The following is a 24,988-nucleotide window of genomic DNA, read 5'->3' on the forward strand; positions in this document are numbered from 1 at the left end:
TACCACAACTGTCTGACATGGCCACAAATCGGAGGCGATCAGACAGGTTGTAAATAAGTTAACAGTTTACTCAGATTATTTAAACCTCAAACTCATCTTCAAGACCTGCTTTTAATATGATCAGCCCAATAAATGGTTGTCATCAGTTGTCATTGGGAGCAAAGATTTGAGGTAACATTGTACTCTACATCCCTATTGGCTCAGTAGGCCGTTATCTATTGGTAAGATGGACAGGGAGGTTCAAAATATTTAGGCGGTGACCTCTAGTGGCCATAGTAATCATGACCGGAGCAAAGCAGAAAGAGAGGTGACGTAGTATCAGGCGGCAACCTCCGTTTCTTCAAAGTGAAACCAATGTGAAAGCTCCTTAAACCTGCATTCTTTCTAATAGCCATCAGAGGGCGACTCCTCCGGTTGCAAAAGGAAGTCAGTATGTATAGAAGTCAATGCGAAAATGACCCTACTTTTCATTTGATTTATTACCTCAGTTAACATTGTAAACATGAGTTTATGGTCTCAGTCTCTAGTTTCAAGTCTTCTTCAAAAGCATGATGTTCATTTAGCAAATGATGGTCCCTTTTAGTGTCAAATAGACCATTAAGCAGGGTATGCTTTAGGGCGGGGCTACCTTGTGATTCACAGGTCACTACGAGAGCCATATACGGTTGCAAAAAAACAAGATGGCTAGGGCCAAAATGCCAAACTCAAGGCTTAACCAGTCCACAAACCAATGGGTGATGTGAACTGGAGATTACGTCCACCAAATTGATACAGTCTATGTGAGCTAAGTGTGGCACCCTCAACATTTTAATGGCTACAATTATTTGCAGAATTATTATTGTATTAGTTTGTGTTATTACCTTGCTCCCCCACCATTATTTTCTGGTTATTATAATTTAAAACACTTTGTGTGACTTTTAAACTCACCTGCTTTCACCTAAAGTAGCTGCAGGGCTATGGAGCCAAATCCAGGTCAATAGTTTTGATCATTTGAAAAAAATTTGAACCTTGAAGTTGAAGTTGTGGTCTTGAACATTGAAAATTACAGCAATGTATTCAAAATAAAAATAAGTGAATGAAAAGTTTTTTGGGGTCGAATATCATTTTGATTGAGTTCTGGAATTTTTTTGATTACATTTTTTGTTTTCATTTTTCACTTTCATATATATTTTGATATTTGAGGTCTTATATTTTTCACTTTCAGATGTTATATTTTGAGATTCAAATCTTCTTTTCACTTTTAGACCGTTTTTTTTCAGTTCAGACTTTTGGCCCTGATCTGGCGTGAGGGGTGTGACATCAACTGAGAGGGGCATGTAATCATGAGTGACAGCATAACAAAGAAGGCCAAGGAACTTCCTAGGCCCCGCAAGAATTATGATTCAACACGTTCTATACACCATATTTACGTGAATGCAGTTGGGAAAAAAACTCTGGTTTGATTAGTCTTTTGCCCCTATACCCAGGTCGGACGACCGATTTGCACATCAGGACCGCTACGGGCCTCTACGGGTCAGAGTTTCCTCTGACTTTTCCCTGCCCAGGCGTAGTTCACCATCTTTCAGGTCCTATCGGACGAACTCACGCTCCCCCTCCCTGACGGTGCGGGCGAGATGGGCCGGTGGTGTGCCCGACCCTGCGGGGCCGGGATCCCACCTCACTCGGCGCGCTGGCCCTCACTTTCATTGCACCACAGGGTTTGCTTCACCCTCTGATTCGCGCGTGCGTTAGACTCCTTGGTCCGTGTTTCAAGACGGGTCGGATGTCTTGCCAACATCGCCGCAGACCCCTGATTAATTTTACTTGAGCCGATTCCCGTTCTCGCGGTGCGCCGCGACCGTCTCTAGGTCGGCTTGGAAAGGCTCGCGGTGCCTATGTAAACAACGTAGTTGAGGAAGTTCCTCAACCATCCTTCTTTGTTATGCTGTCACTCATGATTACACGCCCCTCTCAGTTGATGCCACGCCCCCCACGCCAGATCAGGGTCAAAAGTCTGAACTGAAAAAAAACGAGGGAGCAGTAGCATTTTTTGCTAAGACAAAATAATTGTAACTGTAATTCTTGTCTTAGATAAGCAACTTAGACCAGCCGTAAGAAAGGACAGTCGAGATCGCAGATACGAAGCAGACAGTCTTCTTGTTGTATTCACAGGTAAGAGAAGTACACAAGCGCCATATACATTTACGTTAAGTTCGCTTGCTTTTGCAGTGCCATGTTGTTATGTTTATAAAGTGTTTAATGCTGAAACATTCGGCAGCTAACTAAGGCTAGCATCATTAGCTAAACAAGGCTATTCGCGCGCTAGCGGTTTAGCGCCATTATAGCGTCAGTAACCTGGCCTGACGATTGTATTGTTCCCATGTAAGACACAGCATAATAAATTCATCTGGAAAACTGAATGGAAATGTTCATCATTCAGTGTGTAAGATAAGCACCAGATATAGTCTGATATGGTCATTTAAAAACAACAAAATAACACTTTGTAATTACTTTAAATGCACACACATTAAATGCTTCTGCGCCATGAAAACTAAGACCCAAGCTTTAATAAACTGGACTTTCCCTTTAATTTAATTTTAGCAGAAGGTTTTGGCTGCTGCTTCTAGTACACATGCATTCACTCTAACTGACACACACACACACACACACACTGGTATTAATCTAATAATTTTGGGTTGGCAGGATATATTTGGCCCCCTGTTTTCAGCAACTGCACACACACAATCATCGACGTTCTACACAAACACACACACACACACACATAAGCAAATACACTTTGGTGTTAAGTTATTTGGCAGGGCGTTTTGGCTACTAGTCTTTGGTATCTATGCAGACACACACACTTAGGAATTAACTTTGTCTTGGCAGGCAGGACATCGCTTTTTTTTCTTCTTCTGCATGTACACAAATACACATACAAGAGCACACACGCACAGACACACAATGGGCAGTAATCCCCCTATACATGCCAGAGCTTCGGGCAGAGCAGGGATTTTCCTCTTCAAAGAGCAGACCACCCCATTGCAGCCTCGGAACAATGGTGGCCGAACTCCGGAAGATATCCTGTGGCGGGGGTGGGACTCCACACACACAGATACTGTAGCCTGTGTTATGTATAGACACACATACAATTACGTGTAAAAATACACAAACAATATGCTTATGCACAGACCCCCGGGATCATGTACGTACCTGCGGGAGTGGGAGGACGGACGTTTTTTGTGGCAACAGACAGCAGATCTGGGAGGTGTACGACTGGAGGCAGGCAGACACTTGACTAAAGAGTAAAGACGCTGAGCGAGAAGGGATTGAAACACAACCAGAGAGGAATAAAAGGATGAAGGGGCAGAAGGAGACACTGAAGTCCAGCTGTTTCCACTCCTGAGCCTCACTTCCAGCCTGGGCTATAGTCCTATGTTTTCACTCAATCTTTGTACTCTCCTATGCTCATTTTGTGTGTGTGTGTGTGCGGTGGGGGGGGTTCTTTCCTCTTTTTGTTATCTTCTTGATGCGGCGGAACATGAGGTGGCCGTCCTCCCCGCGCCGCCGATTCACTCGCAGACGAATTAAAACTGTTTGTTGCTTAAAAAGCAGCCTTTTGAATTCAAAGACAAAAGATGGCGGGGCGACAAAGAGCGGCCCGCATGTTGTGGGGGAATGTCGGGGGCCCAAATGTTTAGATGCCCCCCCCCACACTGCACACTTCCACCCACATCCTCTTCCCTTTTCTTCTCTGTCTTTTGTAACAGAAGCAACACATTCTTATTTGATGCAGAAATTGTCTTTCTGGGATTGATTTTTTTTTCTTTGTGGAATCGCACAATGAGAGACTGTATTGTTGAATTTCTTTCTTTCTTTCTTTTTTGTATTGTTATTATTGTCATATTTACAGCAGTTGAATTCCTATAATAAACAGACGCACATACACTGACTGATTTTAGTCAGAATCACCGCTCAGCTATTGGTATTCACACCTCGTCATTTTGCAGCTTTTTTTTTTTTTTTACTGGGGGAAACTTTGAAAAAAGTCATCCATGAAATTGAAATGTAATTCTGCTAAGTAAGAGCACTGTGTGTGTGTGTGTGTGTGGAGGAAGGTTAGGGTATTTGTGTCCAGCTGGTGGAGTTTTATATTTCTCCCCATGATTTATTTCTCTCAGTTTGCAGTTGGCCGTCAAACTTCATGGGTGAAAAATTGCTCATGTTGCAGAATTTATGAGGAGACACAAAGTGGGTTTATTTGTAGAAACATTATATGAGCACCGCCATGTTGCCTCGCTGTCTTTGCCTTGTCGCCTCGCTGTCCGTCTTCCTCAGACACACATAACACATATACGGTATGTCCATTCCCCTTACTTATTTTTTGACGTTTGCGTTTTTTAGGCATTTAGCTGATGATCTCATCCAAAGCAGCTTTCGTTCTTCCTCAGCTTGTCTGTCTTTGATTGTCACCGTGGTGGCTTTTGGATGATGCCGTTTGAACCATTGCATTTCTTCACATTCATTTGCAGATGGAGGTGGACAAGATTGTACTATCGAATGTAAATGTGTCACCTCTGAGACGAGATCCTTGACCCGACACGGAGTAGAAAAATAAATGTTTATTTAAGGTTTTAGACTAACGGCTTCTTCTTGCCCATATCTCATTTATTTTTCATATTCACTTTACATTTTAGCTATGCATGCAGTCTCCGGTCAGTCAAGTTTTCATTTCACACTCAAGCTGCTCCGGTCTTCAAAGACTAAAACAACAAGCTAAATGAGTCTCCAGGTAGATGCTGCGCTCCAATGCAGCATCTTGGCTCTTTTCCTGGCGAGCTTTATTCTTTTCCCAAGAAGCTATCACAGTCGTCATTAAGGCTACAGAGAAAATACGTGCTGTCGAAAGTTTCTAACACTTTTTTCAAGCGGTATGAGATGCAATTAAACAAGATTTGTACATACTGTAAGCAGAGACCCTGGAAACGAACAGCCTGACATGGCTGTACGATAACTGCATGTTGATTCCAACTCATTTTTATAACTGAACTGTTCATGTTTTTGCAACACATTCTCACTCCTAACTCATTAGCTTGGTCAGGAGGGATGGGACTTTGTAGTATTTTATCACAGGTCGCGACAAACCACACACAATGAGATAATAATCGTGAATATCATCCATGACGAGTGACTTGAAAAAGCTGTCTAGCTCACTATCATGGTAGAGAAGTGAAAAATAGAGCCTGATTCAGACATTGAATAAATCAATTATCCTATAGCAAAGAACAGACTCACACAATTATTTAAAAAAATGTATTTATCCTTTATGTATGCAGTGGGGACCTTATGATTTATGATAACCGTATTTAAGATTGTTTGTGTGTTTTGCACTTAAAGGAAAAAAGAGGTGTGGCCTATCTGTGATTTAAAAGAAACAAGGTGAAGTAAATGTAAGATAAAGTTATTCCACTACGTTTTTGCACCATTTTAAGAGTCCTTCCTAAACTGAGAGCCCCCCAGGGGGGGGCTACGGAGAAAGTTTAGTGTACAGCGTGTAGTACAATGCACTTCTCAGAAACGAATATAATGAATGCTACACACACGTTATATACTGACTTAACGAAGAAATTCTGGGTAACAATAACTTCGAAGCCATTTTACACACTGCAAACACAATTATACACAAACTAATATAATCAGCGAGAAGATATACCACAATATCACGTATCTTTCGGCACGACTCTGCGAACTACGCACTCCAGACAAGGCTACGAACAAAAAGCTAACAGCTAACACGGCCGACCAATACATCAGAAAGTAAAAGAATTCGACACAGAATCCAGAGATATCTTCAGAATTTCTCTCCGTTAAACCAGTACAAAAACAAGCCGCTACACTGCTAATAATCATAAATGCTTCGTACCTTGAGCAGATTTTCTTGAAGAAAACGGATAAATCCCCGCTTATTTCGATTCAAATATGGCTTCGACATATATCCTGTGTGTTTCTCATCTGTTTCCTAAAGAAACGGGGGCCAGACAAGCTTGGGGGACTGGGGAGAAGGGATTTCACTTTCAATGTATCGTATGTTACGCACAGCGACGCACGGTGCATTTTAGATTTTTACTGCCTAACGATTCTGTTAATCAACACCAGCTTACACCCACCGTTTTTTTAGACTCTTACGCGTCGAACGAGGTGTCATAGTCTGAAATTGGCCAATCATAGGCTGAGAAAGCCTCACATAGACACAGTCAAACTGCAGTCAGCCGAGAATGGATCCATGGTTTACAGACTTAGAAAGGATTCTAGCTCTCAAAATGATGCCAAACTGCTGTATTTTGATAGATTGAACTATATTAGTGATAAAACAAGTGAAATATATAGTTATAATATAAAAGTACAATGGAACAGCTGGTTCCAACATGACAATTTTGCTCGACCTCGCCTGACCTCTCTGTACTAAAACCTATCTAACTTTTTTTTGCTTCACTTTATCAAAGCCAAAATTTGCACAGAGACTGTTGACATGTGCTGTGATTTGGGAGTGTTTTTAGGCATGGAGCTGCATTATTTCAAAGAAATAATATCAATAAAAGTGCTTTTTTTTCAGGCGAACCTGAAACCTTTCAATTTCAGCTGTGTGCCATCTTCATTTACTCTTAAGCAGTAACATATACACTGATATTTACACATCTGAACAAATCTCACAAGTGTTACCATTATTATAACATCAAAATTATTCAAATAGACCTTTTAGTTAGAGACTTACACTCTCTTTAGTATGGGTATGCAATTTTCGAGCAGAGGCCTAAAAATAGGGCTAGGGCCCAACGGGTTTTAAGCATACTTGGATGATTATTGGGATAATATGGCAAATAGCAATTATTTTGGCCAGGATAATCATGACATGACATTTTCATAGCGCCCCATGCTTATTGGTCTGTGGCCCCACGCTTCAAACTAGCATACCCCTCTGGCGTCAGTTTTGCAAATTCCACTTCTGACATGCGTCCATCGTCTTTTCAAAATAAGCTTCCCATCTCCCAAGAAACTACTGTGGTTTTCAGGAATCGGGAAAGGATTGTGGTTTGGGTTAGAATACATTAGTTACGTAGTTAAGTAATTAAGTTAATAAGTACGTAACGTTACTTAAAATAAGTCAATGTTGACTTTTGGTTTCATGTAGGACACGAACATCCTGTGTGAAAGTACTGTGTTTTTTCAATTCAATTCAATTTATATGTATAGCCCCAAATCACTGTTAGATTTCCGAAAGCCTGCTTTTACTGTGAAGCGGCTGCAGACATCTGACATAGAAGGCACATAGACATTGTGGTGTTAGTCACAAATGCTAATTTGCCATTGATTAAAAGTTCATCTAAATTAATATTTGTACATTTTTACTCAGTTGGAAACATTGTGTTGAGTTTTCCAAATGTAATTTTACTGTTGCAGTCTCTGAGTTTGTCACCTAAAAACATGAGGGAGAACTGTTGAATTACTGAACAACCAGTCCAGTGTGTTAGGAGCTGCACAAAAGCTGAACTTTGTTAAAATCTTTCCAAATACTTTGTACATTCCAAGTGCTGCCAAATGCACCGTGGTTTCAAAAGTGTTTGCTTGACTATTTCTGTAATTCCTCTCCTACATTCCTCAATATGTATGAGGAAAATAGAGGGAGGTAGGTATTGAACTTCAGGACCCACTGTGCAGAAACACAGCTTTAGACATTCAGCGAACGGTGCCGGGATTTTATGCATTTTTGGTAAGAAGTCAACCCTGTTACCTTCAATACTTTGTTTGAGATTAAAAAATACAGGTGCCCAGTTGTCCTGCAAGCTTCAAAAGGAATTTGATCAAAGATAATGATCACCGTTATTATTTTGGAGCAAAGTAGTCCTCCGACCTTGGTTTATACGTGGACGATTGAGCGAAACGCTACTTCAAAATGTCTTCAAAGTCTGATGGAAAGCGGTGGAAAACATGGTTTGATTGTGCGGTGTTGTGTGTGTCCGTGTGCCTTTGTGGAGATGTAGCCCCTCATTTACGGGGCTTTTTTGGTGTCTGTCTAAACACGAACCCTTCTGCCAAACAAATGGGAGCTGTGTTGGGGGAGAGGGGGCCGCCCCGGCCCAAACTGCAAGAGATGGGCACTCTTTCACAGCCTCTTTCATCTTGTTATTATTCCTCCTTCGCACTCAAGGATTTTTGGGCTTCCTAAAGTATTTCTGTCGCTCTCTTCTTCCTCTATCCCCCCTCTGCTCTGTCTCCCCCCCTCTTTCTGTCACCGGGATGTGATTGGCTGTTATGACAGAGCCGTCGCCGGGCTGTCAGCCTCTTCTAAAGCTCAGTTTAATTACTCCTTTTCACCAAAGTGACATGCTCACGCACAGATGCATGCAAACTCGCACATGCGAGGGAAAGCCACTCACAAACACATAAACCCGATGTGCTCAGCTGCACGAAAAAAATAAATAATTGGGATTGAACTCGCCGTCAGCCGCTCTACCTGACAAAGCAGACCCCCAGATGTTTGTCAATGTTGGCCCTCTGTTTCCTCAGTAGAGCTTTGAAAACATCATGTAGATTTGTGAAGGGCCGGCCGCCGCTGGGTTTGATGGGCATGGATCGATCCCGCGCCCCGCTGTGCCAGGCTTTGAATGGCCAATTAAAGCCATTGAGAGGAGGAGAATGGGGGGGGGTGATGTGAAGGAGTGGGTGTTTGATTATAGGAGGACGATGAGAGAGAAAGGGGGGAACGATGCAACGGCGTTTGCCGTATAGCCAGTCAATGTTTAATATTCTGAATCGTAAACTTCACAATAATCACTCTTTCTTCTTTCCCTCATCATCATTCCTCCAGATAAAGACTCCCTGACAGATGCACTCAGCTATGCTTTCATAAACAGAAGACTGTAGTGCACTGGGTTGAGACCTTGACTGATGGTGGAAAGCTTAGACAGATGTACAGATTTGCTAGAAATCAAGGGGAAGACAATGAGAAAGCCAAGCTGCCTGGGATGGGTTTCATATCGTCCTCAGTTTTCCCTCTCCTCCTTGTAGCTCTCTACATTGTCTGCCAGCCTTCTTTCTTTCATTTCCTTTCTCTCACTCCCTCCCCATACATCTCTTGTCTCTCTGTCTCTCCCTTCCATGTCCTGGTGTCTCCTTCTCTCCCAGGTGGCAAGCTCCCGTTCTGAAAAGTGAATGCCATAAACCTGCATTCTCTCTACTGGCCATCAGGGGGCGACTCCTTTGGTTGCAAAAAGAAGTCTGATTTATTACCTCAGTAAACATTACTAGTTTTACGTCTTCTTCAATACATGTGTGTCAATACAATGTTCATTTAGTAAATGATGGTCCATTTTGAGTCAAATAGATCATAAAGCAGGGTATGCTTTGGGGCGGCGCTACCTTGTGATTGACAGGTCACTTCCATGACATTGTCTGGTCTGGGAGTTGTCCGTGTTTCCATCTTAGAACTTTGACCCTTTCATAGTGTGTTTACAGTTCATGAAATTTAATTAGAACATTTTGGGTAGTATAGTTCAACTTGCGATTGTACATAGCTCCAAGATGACAATAGTCAAAAAAACAAGATGGCGACTGTCAAAATACCAAACTTGAGTCTTCAATATCGTCGTTCGCAAACCAATGGGGGATGTCACCATGACTACGTCCAATTTTCATATACAGTCTATGAACCATGCTTCATCCCCGTTCTTGTCTCCATCCTTTTTCTCTCTTGCCTTTTCCGTTTCCACCCCCTTTTTCTTAATTATCACTTCTCCTCTTCCTCCCCTCTTGTCTTTTCCTCTCCCACCCCTCTAATTTTCTCTCTTTGTTCCCAAAATTTGATGTCCTTCTTTAACAAATTTTGCCTGCTCTTCGCAATGTCCTTGTCACTTCCCAATGAATCCCATCTTCCCTTTACTTTACATTTTTCTTACTTCTACTCAACCTTTTTTCCCTACTCCCCTAACCATTTGTTCACCTTCCCTTTCCTTTTTTCACCTCTCTTCTTCCCTCTCTCCATTCCTGCCAGGTACCCTGCCCTACGACATCAAGATCGTAATCGCCGGCAACCACGAGTTGACTTTTGACCAGGAGTTTATGGCTGACCTGATCAAGCAGGACTTCTACTACTTCCCCTCTGCCTCCAAGTTGAAGCCGGAGAATTACGAGAACGTCCAGTCGCTGCTCACCAACTGCATCTACCTGCAGGACTCCGACGTCACTGTGCGGGGATTCAAGATCTACGGCTCCCCCTGGTGAGTAGCCCTTGCCATCGCACTGCACACGAGAGTCTGTTTTAAGGGAGGAATAGTCAATGAAACGTTTTAGTGACCTTTGTTGATGAATCTATGTCTGGATAGCTTGCTTGCTGCTGCTTAGATACGAGAAAGTGATTTTGCGTCTAGATGCTAGGTATTAACTAACAGTGTGCATGTTCGTCTTCACGTAATCACGTAATTGGCTGACTGAGCCAATAATGACTTAGAATGGATGTCTTAGCGTCAAAATATAGGTATTATCTAAACACATGTTCTTATTATTCATCCATACCACTTGTGTCAAGATATTGTGGAGGGTTAAACAAACAGTTTCATTTTCTCAAAATCATATTTTAATTAAGACGTTCATTATTTCAGTTTTGTGTTCATATTTTGCATATTTTGCATATATTTTAATTAATTTGGGTTTAGTCAAATAACCACATGGCATATGTATGTGAGGCGAGGTAGTATTCCAACGTAGAAAAACTGTACACATTCCACAGTGAGTGGTGGGTTTGGGGTGGCCCAGCAGCTCACTCTTTACCCTGGGCCCCTTAGCAGGTCAATCTTGGTGCAAAAGTTAAAACGTTGCTATCGTGACATTGCTCTCCTACTGTCCTCTTTTCAGCTTCATCTGTACATTCTTGTATCATTAAAATGAATAATTTATTTTCTTCTTCATTTAGCTTTGACTTGCTTTCTTTTATTCTACCGCAACTCCTCATGGACAGGCAATCGTGTGTGTGTGTAAGTGGTTAGGTGGTGGTCGATGATCCTCTTTGTGTGTGTGTGTATTATGGTGACAGGCTCCTGATGGCAATGTTTGAGTGTGTTTTTGTGTGTGTGTGTGTGTGTGTGTGTGTGTGTGTGTGTGTGTGTGCCCCCAGTTCTGGGTAATTGGTTTGCTGTGATAGCAGGGTCCCCTGAGTTTATTGTTTAAGCCACTGCAGAGTTGCCTCAGGTGGACCGAGAGGAAGATAGAAGTGGAAAAGAAAAATGAGGGAGGGAGTGGACAAAGGAGAGATGTAAGAAAGAAGGAAGAGGTGATAATGGATGGAGAGAAAGAGACAGAAGACAGACAGACAGACAGACAGACAGACAGACAGACAGACAGACAGACAGACAGACAGACAGACAGACAGAGGGAGGGATGGAGATTAAGGGGAGATGATTTTATTCAGATTCACCGGCTGGCCCTGGCTGGTATAATAGGGACATGAGGTGACGAGTGTGTGTGTGTGTTTGTGTGTTTCTGTAAGAATATCTCTGTCTGAATGTGTCAGTGTGTGCTGTGGGTTTGTGAGTGTGTGTCCCAGTGTGTGCTCTCACTTGCCTTGGACTGCATGCCGATGTGTGTGTGTGTGTGTGAGCCTCGGGGTGTATTCCTACAGCACAGAGGGGCTCCAGCTGGAGGCTCCGTGTGTCTCCCCCCTCTGCACTGTCTGGTTCCCCTCATCCCTCCTCCATCTTCCTTCCATTCTTCCCTTCTTTCTTCTCCTTTCCCTCTATCCACTGTAAACCTCCTCTTGCCTTTCCTCTCTCTATCAGTTCCTCCCTCCTTACCGCTCTCTCTTCATCTGTTCACCCTCGTTCCTTTCCTTCCTCTCTCCTCCTCACTCATTTGATGGGCTCTGCATGTAGATGACTGACACACACACACACACACACACACAGCAGCCACCTCCTCTCTCTGGCAGGAGTAGCGGGACGGTGCCTGTTCCGGTCCCTTCGTCGCCATGGCAATGCCAGGCTGGCGCTGCTTTATGGCTTTTGGATTACCACACCACCCCCTCCCCTCAACACACCCATTATATCACCATCACCTCCACCACCTTGAGGTGGGTAGCCTGTCGAACTATCTGACCAGCCTGATTATCTAAGTGCTTTTTAGTCCTTCTGTGAGTCTAGAATCTGACCCAGTAGGAAGTGTATCCAATAAAGATCCGATGTTATGAGAGATCATTCTGTCCTTTTGACAGACAGAGATCTCAATATACACTAATATCCTCCTCTCTATGGAAGTCTGAAATCATCCTTTACATTTTTAGAAATGACGTTTCTTTTCTTATGTTCTCCACGTAATCTTGAGTGAGGACATATAAAGACCGCTTAATCACACGGCGGATGGTTAGGTGGACGGTCCAACAAACGACGATCCTTCAACCAGAAGACAGCAGTTCCTTCGCCATGTGAAATGAGAAATCAACGTTGATGTTTTTTCACGTAACTTGCACACTTCAGTAACGGCACTTCCGTAGTTATCTTAACCCCAACGATGATCTCTTCCTAAACCTAACCATGTGGTTTATTTGCCTAAACCTAACTGAGTTGTTTCCTGTGAAGACAAAAGGTTATTTTGAAAAGATCGTATGCATGTGACAAGCCGTTGTATGAGGATACGTTGCCCACTGTGACTATTTGTCTGTCTATCTATCCTCTCTTTTACCATTTCCTACATACTGATTTGTTGCGTTTCTTCATTTCTGTCCGTAGTCTCTTCTCATTCTCCATCCTGTCGTCTGTCAATGTCTTCATCACTTCCTGTCTCTCTTTTCTCCTCGATCCCTCCACCCTTCCAGCTTCACGGACCGTTTAGAGATCAGAATCTCTATGCATTGGAATATTTTGACTTTTGACCTGCAAGTCTGATGCAAAATTTGTGAAATAAATAAAAGCCCCCATTAGATGTACCTAATTTAGAAACATTGATTTATTTGCTAAACAAATACAGTCCAGATGAATTGTTGTTTATAGAGCAATAAACAATAGGAGCTTTGCCACACATGACAAATGTTCTGTAGCTATATTTAGGCTACCATTTTTATGGGATGTCAACTTTCTCCACCAAAGGAAATCTCTCACATTTGCTCCCTGTCAGCAAATTGTCCTTCCGCTTAGAACAGTTGATGATTCTCGTGGGGTGAGAGTCCGTCCTAGTGTATTAGTCATTATTTCTGTCTTTTTTAAAGAGCAAAATGCAAAAGAAATCTCTGCTGCAAGTTTGTTCACTTGTAAAATTGGATGTCAGGTAGAGATTTTTTGCACAAATATACAATGTAGATGAGAAAACTTCAGCTTTTTTGTACCATTTCAAATGCATAGAATTATGAGGTATTATCTTTCATTTATTAGTCAAATTAAGCTTAATCTTTCTGTTACTGGCCTGAATGGTGCTTTAAAAAAAGCTACTTTTGAAATGAAATATTTACACAGAAAGTACATAATAGTTTCACCAGCTGGTAGCACACATCTTGGATGCTCAGGATCTCAGAACTACTCGCTATACTCATAATTTAGCAACTAAGATTCTCGGCAGCAGAGACCAATCTGCCAACCCCGGCTGAGTCATTATTAACAATGAGCTGCATGGATCGGGACACGCAGCGTTGCATGTTTGTGGATCTGCTCCTCCACGAGCACAAACACAGACATAAGTATGAGCGTTTCGCTCCGTGCAACTTTTTCATCATTGGCCAATTAAGAACTTGTGTCTGATAGGAAGAGGGGGGAAAACCTCTCCTTCTCTTCATTACAGTGATTCATTCTGCTTTGAATATACTTTTTTATCGCATTGGATTTGAAGGAATGGTCCCATTGACTTGCATGACCGAGGGAGCATGAATAGATAACCCGCTCTATCCCCTGAGCCAAAGCCCCCCCCCCCCCCCCCCCCCCCCCGTGGTTACAAGGCAGATTCATTTATTTCTCTAGACACTCCACAATTGATTAGTCGATCGAAACAGAAATTTAGCAGTAGCAGCAATAATAATAATAATCATATTAGTAAAGTAAATACTTCGGTCTTCGGGATTTGGAATGGGCATTTTCACTTTTTCCAGACAATCCATCCATTTTCATAGAAAAGAAATAGAAATACTTTCATTGCAGCCTTACAGTACGCAATTAAATAATTGTAATACTTTTGAAAAAACATAAGCAATTTCATTAAAAAACAAATGCAATGTAAACTCAAAAATGAAATTCATGAAATTCGATTTTGGCACAAAGTCCCTCTGCAGGCAAAACGTTCTCACCGAAGCTTGGTCAGTGCCCCTCTGCATCTGATAGCGACGCCCCGCAATACATTTTAACATATAAGACGCGCCGGGCTGTCAGCTAACTCCGATCTAAACCCATCCAAATCACTATTAGAGGATCAGGGATTGGATGGGTCAAACAAACAGAACTTTCACCCAGGAGACAGATGTTCGTGTCCCGAAACCAAGTCAACGTTAGTTTAACACAGTTTTGTTACGCAAGTTTCTTAGCCTACGTACTGGCAGTTAAGTAATGCACATACTTGTTTCACTTAACAGACATACTTATTAGGACTTATTTTAACTCTTGGGCATTCCAACTGAAAACAGGTACCCGGTTCCAGTGCTACTTGAAATACGATCCAGGTAGCTGGACCGCATTTTTCTGTTCAAACCCGACCCTTGTCCGACAGGCATTCTGTTTTTTAGGTCTGAACCATTACAGTCATTATATACGCTCACGTAAATAAACCCCAGCACTGAACAGTCTAGTCTAGCCCAACAGACAGTATAGGTATATCATTTTCATTTGTTTACACTATATTTTTACAAAAAAAGATCTTGAAGCACCATGTCAAGTAAGCTTAACCCGAACATCATTTGTTGATAGTTGTCCGAACCGTCGGGTATCCTCACTCTAGATCCAGGAAGTCCAGTTTGAGTAACAGATCCAAGAGTCTTATCAGAGGCCAGAACACAAAAACAGTGCTTCATAGCAGAAATGATCAGAGTGCCAATTATTTTATCTTTCATCACGTCGATCAAGAATTTCTAGAGACATCAGTCTTTAACAATTGCTCACAAATATATAGCATTAAAAGGCTCACTAATTTCCTAAAATAGCTGGTCATTGTAGTTTTAGAACGTTACAAGGAAATGGTGCAATTTTTCGGGACTACTTTCAGCAGTGGATTAACCCCCATTTATTTCTCTTGTGAGTATTTGTGGCAGCAGGACTGTGCATGTGGGATTGAGTTAAAATAAAATACAGTGTGATCATGGTGGTAAAGGAACATGTCACCCAGTGCAGCAGTGTGGTCATTGATGTGTTTTAACCACAATGGAGCTCTAAGGCTCAGAGGAAGTAGATGTATCAGGCTTTGATACACAAACTATACTTCAGTCAGGAAAACTCTCGTTATAGATTTTAACCATTTATTGCAACAAATGGAATACAGTTAAACTTGGCGATAATGGCTCCGCTCTTTGAATGCTCCCCGGATTAGCCAGCAGCTACTGAGCTAAGACCGGGAGCACGAGCAATAACCCCCCTGGGTTTACAGGACAGAGGTACATTTTTTAAATACATTTCAAACATTTACCAGAAGATGAATTAACAAAGAGGTGGAGGCTGGGGTGGAGGAGGCGAAGCTTCGCCAGCAGTGTGGTCTGTAGCAGCGTAGATGTAGAATGAATCAGTGAGAAGGAAGCCATATTTAAATAAACCTCCGTGAAGTGAGAGTCGGCTGTGATTGGTGCGTGGCCGATCGGAAGCTATGATTCAATCGGCTGGCTGTCAGCTGGTTACAGCTGGGGCGTATAACTTCCGTGTCCTGCATGAACTTACTCTAGCTTCATTTGTTAGTAGATACATTCACTGTTTGGGTTTGGGCCTGTTCGTGTAAAAATATATAGATTATCCCCAGCCTTATCCCTTAAACATTTAGCCTATTTTCCAGGCGACGGAAGACTATTTGGCTCGAGGGTCTTTGACGGATGCTACGAATAATTGAATTTTAGGGGGCAGCCCTAATAGCTTTGAAACTAATAGGTTAGAGACTTGAATCCAAATCCTAAGGGGATGTTTCTTAGGGTCAAGATATAAATCTTGGTCTTCAAGCACCATCTTGTCTTTGAATACTTTTCACTGTTTTCAGCATGAAGTTTGAGTCAGTGGGTCAAGAAAGAGAAACAGCAAGGGAGGACAGGCAGATGAGGAAAATCGTCTATATAGGTTGGTACTAATGGGTTAAATCTCTTTAAATGTTTCCAAAGATGGTCTCTGAGGGATGTAAGACAGGCAGGGAAGACGGACAGCTTGTTCACAGACACACACAAACAGACACAGGGATGAGAGAGACAAAGTAGTATGTTTGTTGACGGGGGATTTGCACAGAGCGACGGGAGAGAACCTTTTTTCGTCTTTAAATGAAAACGGCAGAAATGTATCGCTCCCCACTGCTCCGCGTGGAATAATTAAGGACGGAGATGCAAAAGACTCCTTAATTAGATTTTTTAATTATTGAGGATTCACTTCTCCTTCTATAGTGGCCCAATTAAGAAAGCTCATCAAAAACTAAAGAGATGAAGAGAGGCCTCCTCCTCTTCTCTGTCCCCCTCCCCTCACCAACCCAATCTCGTCTTCCTCCTCCCTCCACTCTCTCATTTGACAGAAATGGACTACCTGTGTTCCGTTTGATGGCTTGTCCTCGTTGATGAGCGTAGAAATGGAAAGGACTCTCGCCGACATTAATTAACTTGCTTGTTTTCACGGCCTCCAGTGAATGTAAAGGAGAGCAGAGAGGTGGAAGAGGAGAGGTACAATACAGTGGTTGTGCACCAAGCTTTTCCTTTAATGATAATGAGTCTAATGATGGTGGATATGGCATGAAGGTAATTTGACCATCTTTCTCGGTGCTGAGTGGTTGGAGTTTGCTTTGTTCTCCCTCTGACAAGGTGACACTTCAGAGAAAGAGAAGTTTGAATGATGGAGAGAAAGAACGAGCGAGTGACTGAGCCAACTGCTCTGCCGGTGGTGTTGCATGTTTTAGCCCATTAACTACAAATTGTGTTAGGTTACATTACTGCCAACCATTTTATAAGAGATTCTATCAGTCCTTTTAGACCTATTTCCTTCCTTCCAGGCAGCCGTTGGTTTCACTTCATTTCCGGAAGCTGTGAAAATCAACTTGCAGAAACTTAGGTAGCAAATCCATTGGAGTAAACATTTAGTGGCCTTGGTTTTACTCAGCCGTCGTGTGGTAATGCGTTTGCAATGCGGGGGGGCATTTTGAAGACCAGTCTGATTTCCAAGATGTGAGAAATGGCCGCTATAAAGCCGAGAGTTAGTCCTAAAGACACACAATAAGTGGATACAGACGCTGTGTTATTCTAGCCATTTCTTGCATTGAAGATGTTGCTGTTTTGCTGCCAACTCTCAGATCCCACCAGCAAAACGAAAGCATAGGCAATTTGTTCAAGTTCTTCAAATCAAAAGTTCCTTAGTAGCAAATTTTTGTGGTTGTGCGAATAATAACCACATGTTTTCTGTGCTCATTTATGACTGTACAGTATGCTCAAAGACTCCTCACTCCTCTTAATGGGCTGCAAGTGATCAACCACTGCTTCATTAGCTTGAGGCATGTCCTGCAGTCAGCTATGCTTAGAACAAGCCTTACACAGTCTGTTGCAGGCCACATCGGCCTTTGGCGTGGCTCAAAAGGTATATAATAAAATAAAACCATTTCACGTTAACCCCGGTGCTTGAAACTGTAAGTGAAAATGCTTATCTAAGCCAAGTAAAGCCTGTGTGGAAGTGTCTTAAAACTTGCATTCTCTCTACTGACCAGCAGGGGAAGACTCCTCCAGTTCTAGTTTTAAGTGTTCTTCAATAAAGCATGATGTTCATTTAGTAAATTATGATATATTTAGATTCAAATAGACAGTAAAGTAACTGTCTATTTCCATGTTTGTGACACATGGAATGTTCCTTAAAGTGGCGTGCTATTTATACGCTGTTCTACGAGATCGCATTAGTTGTATCTTTGTGCTACTGAGTCTTGGCAGCTAGCATTTTTGTAGTTCTCGATGAGAATGTGGTCCGCATCATGTGTCGGTTTGTCTTAGGCACTTTGCCTAACCTTTTTTTGAAGCCTAAAAATACACAGCACCTAAAATGCTCAGTGTGATAGATGTCGCTCACAAGTTTTGTCAAGTTGATTTCCATAGTCCACTGAAATCAATAGCTGTAGGGAAGGAAATTAATGCAAAAAGACGTGATAGGCTTTGGGATTCTGTTGGAGTAATGTAATGTATGCACGGCTTGTAGTCAATGGGCCAGAACATGCAGCACCACCGGTGTGCTCCTTTAAAGATGTAAAGAGACAGAGAGACGTACAGTTGGGAGTTCATGCGTTGCTGGGCCTCTTCACCAGAGCCCACACTAAATTACCATCTGATTCACTTTGAGACTCCCAAACCCCCCCCCCCCCCCCCCCCGAGCACTGTCCTCTCCTTTCTCGCCTCACCTCTTCCATCCCACCATCCCTCCACCTCCGTCCCCGTAGCACTTAAACTCCCACAGCACCCAAATAAAGTAGCCTACGAACACTGAACATTAATAAACGGGTACTTAAGGGGGTTGGTGGAGGAAAGAAGAAGAAAAAAAAATTGGCCTACTTTAACACTTGTCACTTTCCCACCCTCTCACGCGCCCCCATTCTCTTTTTTTCTCCCCCACTCTTCTTCAATTTCATCTCTTCTTTTCTCCTAAGTGTCTGCCAGTCTACAGCCCTGTAGCTGAATAAACAGTTATGGAGGGAGGAAGAACAGACGAGAGGACATTTACTGTGTCGTTTCCCTGGAGGGATTTGTCTTTAAATTACCTGTTAAATGGCCTCCAGGGGCAGGACTTCAATGTGCGTGGGTGTGTGTCAGCGTTTGTGTGTGAGCTTGTGTGTTATGGCACGCTACGGGGCATTTCCCTCCATTTCACACATGCCTTCCCTCCCCAAGGCACGTGGCATTGTCGAGGAGAAAAACTGAATTAAAGTGATTCTGTCCGTATGTTCCTCCTCGCCTCAGTCTCTCCAGTCTTGCCTCTACACACACACACACACGCACACACACACACACCGCTCCCCACCCTTTTCTACTTTCCGTCTCGCCAGTTCATCAGCGAGCGGTTATGTTCGGTGTTTGACCACAGAGTCAGGGGAGTCGGGAATGCCGCGGACACTGCAAAAAATGTCCACGCTGGAGAGTCGTATCGTCTCGCTGTCTCTTCTCGTGCTGGCATAAAACCAGCAAATGAGATGATTCTGCTTCCTCAAAACGCAGTTTCATTTATCGCAGCAATTTTGCATAAACAAATGTGTTCGCCGTGAAACTAGGCAGATTAACTCAGATTGATCCACTTGCATTAAAATGAGCCTTTCAAGCGAGATAAACGTGTTGATGTACTGAAATTAAGTCACATTGTCTCACTGTTTTTCCTTTAAAAAGAATACTGACAAACACACATTTGCATACTCTGGCAATGTTAGGATTATCGGAATTCTGGGTGCTATTTTATGGTGAAGTGCTGTAATTTATTCTTTTGTGCTATATTTATCAGTGCTATTATATAAGTGTTGTCTTAAGTCCTACATTTACCAGAATGCCTATTGCCCTAAAGTCATTGCATTTAACTGTTGGTTTTCTATGCAGATGACAAAGCATTATTAGCAGCTGGTAGAAACAAAAACTTGAAACAAAACTACTTGGAGTAAAATAAGTACCTTTTTTATGTAACTTAGGTTACATTTGTAAGTTAAGTAGCATTCGTTTTGTACGTGCAGTTAATTTAAGTCAACATTGGTTTCATAACGGACATCAACAGCGGATTCCTGGGTGACTGTCCTGTGATTCTTTGATCCATCCATCCACCCTGATCTAACCTGACCCCGCCTGATCGTTTGGAACACAGAACCACCCGAGAAATTGTCATTGGAAACTGTTTGGGAAAGGGCAGGCACTTTCAAAAAGTATTTGGTAGGTGATTGGATGAACCATCTGTACATCAAACTCTTGCCGAAGTCACTCAGGGGAAGAGCGGAAATGTCTTTTCCATGGAGAAAAGCCTTCAGTTTGGTTCTTTGCTCTTCTTTCAATAAAGACATTATCTCACGCTCCGTGGTTGTTTGAAGAATGAAAACAAAGAGAGGTCTTCGAGCAGCCTGCTCCAAACCAATTCAGCCTGTTGGGATCATGTTGCTGAGGCAAAACTCAACATCTCCACTGTTGCTCTCCCAGAATGTTGAGGCAATACCGTTCCCCCTTTGAGTGATGTCAGTGCTGCTTCGCCAGTCTTTTATTTGACACTTGAAGTAGAGTTTTAATACCAAACAATTTAAATAAATCAATTTGTTATAATTTGTCCCAATCAAAGTTTACAGCTTATACACCGTGTTCCTAAAATGTCAGTGTAACACATTGTTTGTCCCTTCAGTAAAAATCAAATGCCATCAAAGTGAGTTGAGCGTAAAAGTAACCTCAGCCTTCCAGATACAAATTATTGAACCAAAATGTGTTTTGATGATCATTAAATTAAAGAAGGCAGATCTGTCTTTTATCTAACTATCGTATACCATATTGTCAAGGGTTTTTGCTTGCCAGTAATTCAGCAGTTAGCGGTTCATCTTTATCTTCTGTGCTGCCTATAGGAAGCTTCCTCGGCCTGAAGATAGATCCAACATGTCTTGAGGCAGCATTGCATATTCTGGTCTATTGAGACTGCTGTCTGTGTTGTGATTGGTCTGCCATGATGGATTTCTCCCCGTTGATTGCTGAATGTCAGTGTTCTAGTATTTCTAGCATGGCTCACAGGAACGTTGAGTTGTTCCCATTTTGCCAGTGAATCACTAGTCCCAGCCAGTTTCTTTTTTTCGTGAACAGCTTAAAGTGTTTTTTTGGATGCATTTTTCCTTTAAATCTCATCAAATGGTTTGTTAAACTGGGTACTTTTCCAAGAACTCATTTGCATTTGAAACAAGAGCAAGAATTTGAGTTGTTTAATAAAATGATTATAGATTCTTTAATTTAACATGAGGTGCATATTTTCTTGCACACTATTATTTGCCTTGAAAACGATGAAGACAAACTCTTAACAGGTGAGAGGTTCAACTCCTCATTTAAATGAGGTTGCAATGTGAGCATAGTGTGTCCCTTCTGCCATGTTGGCACCGGGGCTAACAGTTCTTGCCATTTGCCCCCCACCCCGGATGTAGGGGAGGGATCCAGCATCCCGCTCGCTGCCCAACCAACCACCCCCAAAACTCCTCCACTTCCCCCCGAACAAACCACCAGCACTGGATGATCTGGTTAATCTCCACGATCCACACGCTGAAGCGCGGAAGAGGAGAGGAAAAGAAGACTCCCTCCCTCTTTTTATCTCTATTGTCTTTCTGTTCATTTCTTGCCCCCCGTTTCCTCCTCTCCGCTGGAGAACTTTGAAATAATTTGTGTCTCGTGGGCTTTTTTACACATTCTAATTTCCAACTAAATGGGACATCTGTTGAAAAGGAAGATTTTCCACGGTTGCCAAGGCAACTATCGCTCTGAAAGGAAGAGAGGGGGGAGCGGCTGCGGGAGGCAAGAAGAAGAAGGAAAAAAAATAAGTCCGACAGCTTTTATGGACAGAATTAGACTTTGGTGGAATATTATCCCTGCAAGACAAACAGCAGCAGGGCCTGTTCTCTCTTTCTGCCTCTCTTCCCGTCCCTCTTCATGACATCCTCCCTCTCTTTATCATCTCTCATTCCACTTTCCCCGTCTCCCACTGTCTGTCTCCATCGGCTCTTTTCTTGCTCACGCCCTCATGTCCCCCCTCCCCTTTTTTCTGTTTCCCTTCCTTCCCCCTCTCTTTTTTCATCTCCTTCTCTGTCCTTCATGCTGCTGCATCATCAGAAATATCATCGTGAAATCTGCCTCCAATTAGAGGTCTAAACCCCCCTGTCCAACCCCCGACGCCCACCAGTGACAGCTTTTCCACAATCTGAAATGTCTCATCCGCGGGGCTGAGGCGCACCTCACACTCCCCGGTAATTGGTCATTATTTAGAACAGGAGGGGACAAATGTGCTTCCCCCAGCGCTTCTAAATGCAAGTTAAGCGGCCCTTCATTACACTGGCACTAACAGTAAGGAATGGTGGCTCTGTAAAAATGTCATACGCCGAAGTCCAGACAAGACAAGGCAAGGTGGGGGGAGAACTTCTCGGTCTTCCTTACCGTGACATTTCATGGAGGTTTGTTTGAAGGTAGAACGTTGGAAAACAGGTGAAGCGGTGCTGAGTCGGTGCTGAGTCTGTTTGTTTTACGACGAAATCTTCCAACCCGAAGGGAAGGAATTAGGTTAAGAGAAGAAAGCAAGGAAAAGGGTTGTTTTCTGTTGACAGCAGTAGAGCAGAAATTGTCATTATAACCGTCGATACTGTTTAAAAAAACCATCAGCAGCACCAGCGGTGCTTGGCATCGCAAAAGAGAGTTTTGCAGTCCATTGGTCGCAAAACTCTCTCTGACAGATTTTTGCAGTAAAATGCCCACATAAACCCCAAACCAGCGCTTGACTGGAATAAAAAAAAGGTGGCGGTACTCGAAGCTAGAAGCATGCATAGCAGAACCTGCAGCACAAGTCATGCACAAGTAAAAATGTAGTTCAAATAACTCCAGAGGCATTTTTTCCCCTTTATAAGAACACACGTTATGTGTCAGTGGCTCTTACTCCAGTTGATATCCAGGTGCAAATTCAAACTTTAGCACCAGACTTGTCTGATTCTCACACAGAGATAAGAAGAAGGCTAGAGTGGTACCCATTAGCACCTGGGGAATATGTCATAAAGTAATAATGCTGTTCGAAACATCAAATCTTTTCAGCTGTAGAGATTGTATCCTCGGGCAGCAAGACTCTCTGGACTGGCGGCTGATTCGGTGATAGTCTTCAACCTCTAACTTTTCAGGTTTCACTAGCCCTGTGATCTGGAAGCCTCCAGGTCAGATAAACGCTGCTGTCAAATCCGACCTGTTTGGTTGAACTCAAATTAATTATGGTGCCATGGTGTGAAAGCTGTCCGGCAATTTGTGGTGCAGACTAAACAACCTCACCAAGGCTGTTTGAAGAGGTGCGACTTGGTGCGGTTCCAATTAGACTTTTTTGTTTTTGGTGTAAGAGCAAAGCACACCAACAGCATCATTTTGTGATAATGACCAAATCAGGTCGTCTTCTAGCCAGATCCGATCATCCCCTGATCCCGTCTAATTCTACACAGATCCGGTCCTATTCTACACAAATCCGGTGTTATTTAATCCAGATCTAGTCATCTTCGAGTTAGATCCATTTAATGAATGACTGAAGGTGACCACATAGTAACTATCCTCCTGTAATGTTACGGTACAAAAACATTTTTTGGACCTGTTTCTACATCTGTCATTATTTAGTGACAGTACTCAATGGTGAGTGCAGGCCCAACTCGAGTTCTGCCCCGACCCACTCTACCACCCCCAGTGTCCTCACTCAGGTGCAGTTCCAGGCATCTCCAAATGACACATCAACTCACCCACCTGCTCTGTAAGCACGCACATGCACATACATGCCACAGCCTCCACCTGCTACACTGTGGGAGGCTTATAGGCAGGGCTGGAACCGTGTGCTCCGATCCTGCCCATGCGCATCCAGCAGAGATCCCGATCCACCGAGGAGGCCCCCCATGATCATCCCCTCTTCCTGGTTATGTTTTTTCCATCCATCTGCTTGTCTTCCTCCTCCTCCCACCCTCCAACCCTCAAGTTTTCACACCTTTCTATCTACATTATTTTTGTTCCCTTAAACAACTCCGCTTCGGCCGATTAGCGCGCTGTTAACGTTTTTTTCCAAGTCGCTGTTCCCTCCCAGTGAGAGTCGTCTCCAGCGGGAGCTCATTATCGCCGGGCATGAAGTTGACTGCCAGGGTCCCGGCTGATTTGTCACATCCCAGTTCCCTCCCGCCGCCGAGCCCGGCAGATTGGGGGTGTTGTTGAGTTGGTGTATATGTGTGTATGGTGGTGGGGGTTGGGGGTTGGGAGGATTTGTCTAGAACTGCCTGCTCTAGGGAGCATCACAAAGTGTTTTTCTACGGCCCCCGTGTTTGTTACCGTCTTATTCCCTGACAGTAACTCTTGTCGGCGGAGAGGGACGGCGACGAGTCACGTGTCGCGTGTTGAGAACATTTCCATGTGCCGTTTGTCATGTCGCTGGTATTGTTTACAGCGATTCATGCAGTTTTGGTTTATGGCTTTGTATTGTGCTGTGAAATGGAAATGACGCACGCCCCAGCAGAGCTTCATCCACTTACAAGATGCATGAGATGAGGCTGCGGAAGGAGGAAATCAGCAACACAGGCACAGATTTATGACTTAAATAGACATTTTTCAGCATGTCGGCTTCATCAGAGTGGGTAGATCAATTCATCCTGAAGCCCGTCAATGGCTTTACTAAAGTATTCGGTGTCAGCACGGTATTTCTATGTTGTTCATAGAAATCAGGGTGGAAAAAGTTATATATGTTACACATATGACGGTTCTGGGATGAGTTGTGTATTATGCGGCTCCTGCAGGCCCTCAGCATACATTAAAGTTACTGTTTTTTGACAAATAAAATGAAGTCGCAAAGGTAAATTAATAGATGAATGAAAGGACGTCCTTGGAAGTGTTTGATTAAAAGTCATTCAAGGGTAATTCATCATTGCGCCTTTCCAATCCAAACATCAAGGCCTCATTTTTTCCACACCTCAACCAAAGCGGGCCAATTTGAGTCCTTATATTTCACCAAATATTAAAAAGTCTAAGAGTTGGAACACTGAAATTATGTTTTTTTCTCAAGGCACGATTGAACCTAATCGAATATGGGTTTTCCATTAAAGTAGGTTCTAGGGACCCGATGAAATAGGCTTAATTATTTTA

The 24,988-nt window shown here is 43.0% G+C and overlaps 1 protein-coding gene across 2 annotated transcripts in view; it reads left to right on the top strand.

The window, feature by feature from the left end:
* The window catches only part of mpped1 (metallophosphoesterase domain containing 1), a gene marked incomplete at both ends in the record, with an annotated part of 83,451 nt that overhangs the window by 28,660 nt on the left and 29,803 nt on the right, over positions 1-24,988 (top strand). For both annotated transcript variants that reach the window (XM_079183755.1, XM_079183754.1), the window contains one exon: positions 10,028-10,253. In XM_079183755.1, the coding sequence (XP_079039881.1) occupies positions 10,028-10,253 (226 nt within the window). The remainder of the gene's footprint in view (positions 1-10,027; positions 10,254-24,988) is intronic.

This window comes from Pholis gunnellus (genome assembly GCF_910591455.1).
Source record: "Pholis gunnellus genome assembly, chromosome: 22".
In the NCBI taxonomy this organism is placed as follows: domain Eukaryota; kingdom Metazoa; phylum Chordata; class Actinopteri; order Perciformes; family Pholidae; genus Pholis; species Pholis gunnellus.